Below are 504 nucleotides of genomic sequence, written 5' to 3'. Positions count from 1 at the left end.
GGGAAATACTGCCTTTGCCGGGACGGGAGCGGCGCAGGATCAGGACATGGAGTATGCAGAGGCCAAGAAGGGGAAGAGGGTACGTAACCGCCAGGCCAACATGCTCCCACCGCATCGGGGTGACGGGGCGTGGGCGCAAGGGAGAAGGGGGCAGGCGGGTCCCCGGGGAAGGGCATCGCATGGGGCACAGTGGCGCTGCCCGCCTGGACCTGCGACAGAGGTGCACGGAGAGGAGCAGGCGGGTGGATACAGGGAGGGGGCAGCTGGTCAGTGCCTCCCCCCACTCCCGCGCCTTCCCCAGGGGTCAACCGGCCACTCAGTGCAGCCGCGCAGCTCAGGGGCAGGCTCCAGCCCCCCCAAGTCTGGGCCCATCTCGGCAGGGAGTCCAGGCCCTGGTGGGGGGGCATTAGGGCCCCCCCCATCCCCCCTTGCCCCAGAGCATTGTGGAGGCCATGGGCTGGGAGCACTGGGAGGCAGGGATGACCCCGAGCCGTGCGGACGGGG

General features: G+C 70.2%; 1 protein-coding gene across 1 annotated transcript in view; it reads left to right on the top strand.

Moving 5' to 3' along the window:
* The window catches only part of CCM2L (CCM2 like scaffold protein), a 5,389-nt gene continuing 4,885 nt past the window's right edge, over positions 1-504 (top strand). The window contains 1 exon segment of the mRNA XM_025212182.1: positions 1-79. Coding sequence (XP_025067967.1) covers positions 47-79 — 33 coding nt within the window. The 5' untranslated portion in view covers positions 1-46.

The sequence above is a fragment of the Alligator sinensis genome, unplaced genomic scaffold (assembly GCF_000455745.1).
Source record: "Alligator sinensis unplaced genomic scaffold, ASM45574v1 scaffold1032_1, whole genome shotgun sequence".
Taxonomy (NCBI): domain Eukaryota; kingdom Metazoa; phylum Chordata; order Crocodylia; family Alligatoridae; genus Alligator; species Alligator sinensis.
This window is presented reverse-complemented; position numbering and strand designations above follow the sequence as displayed.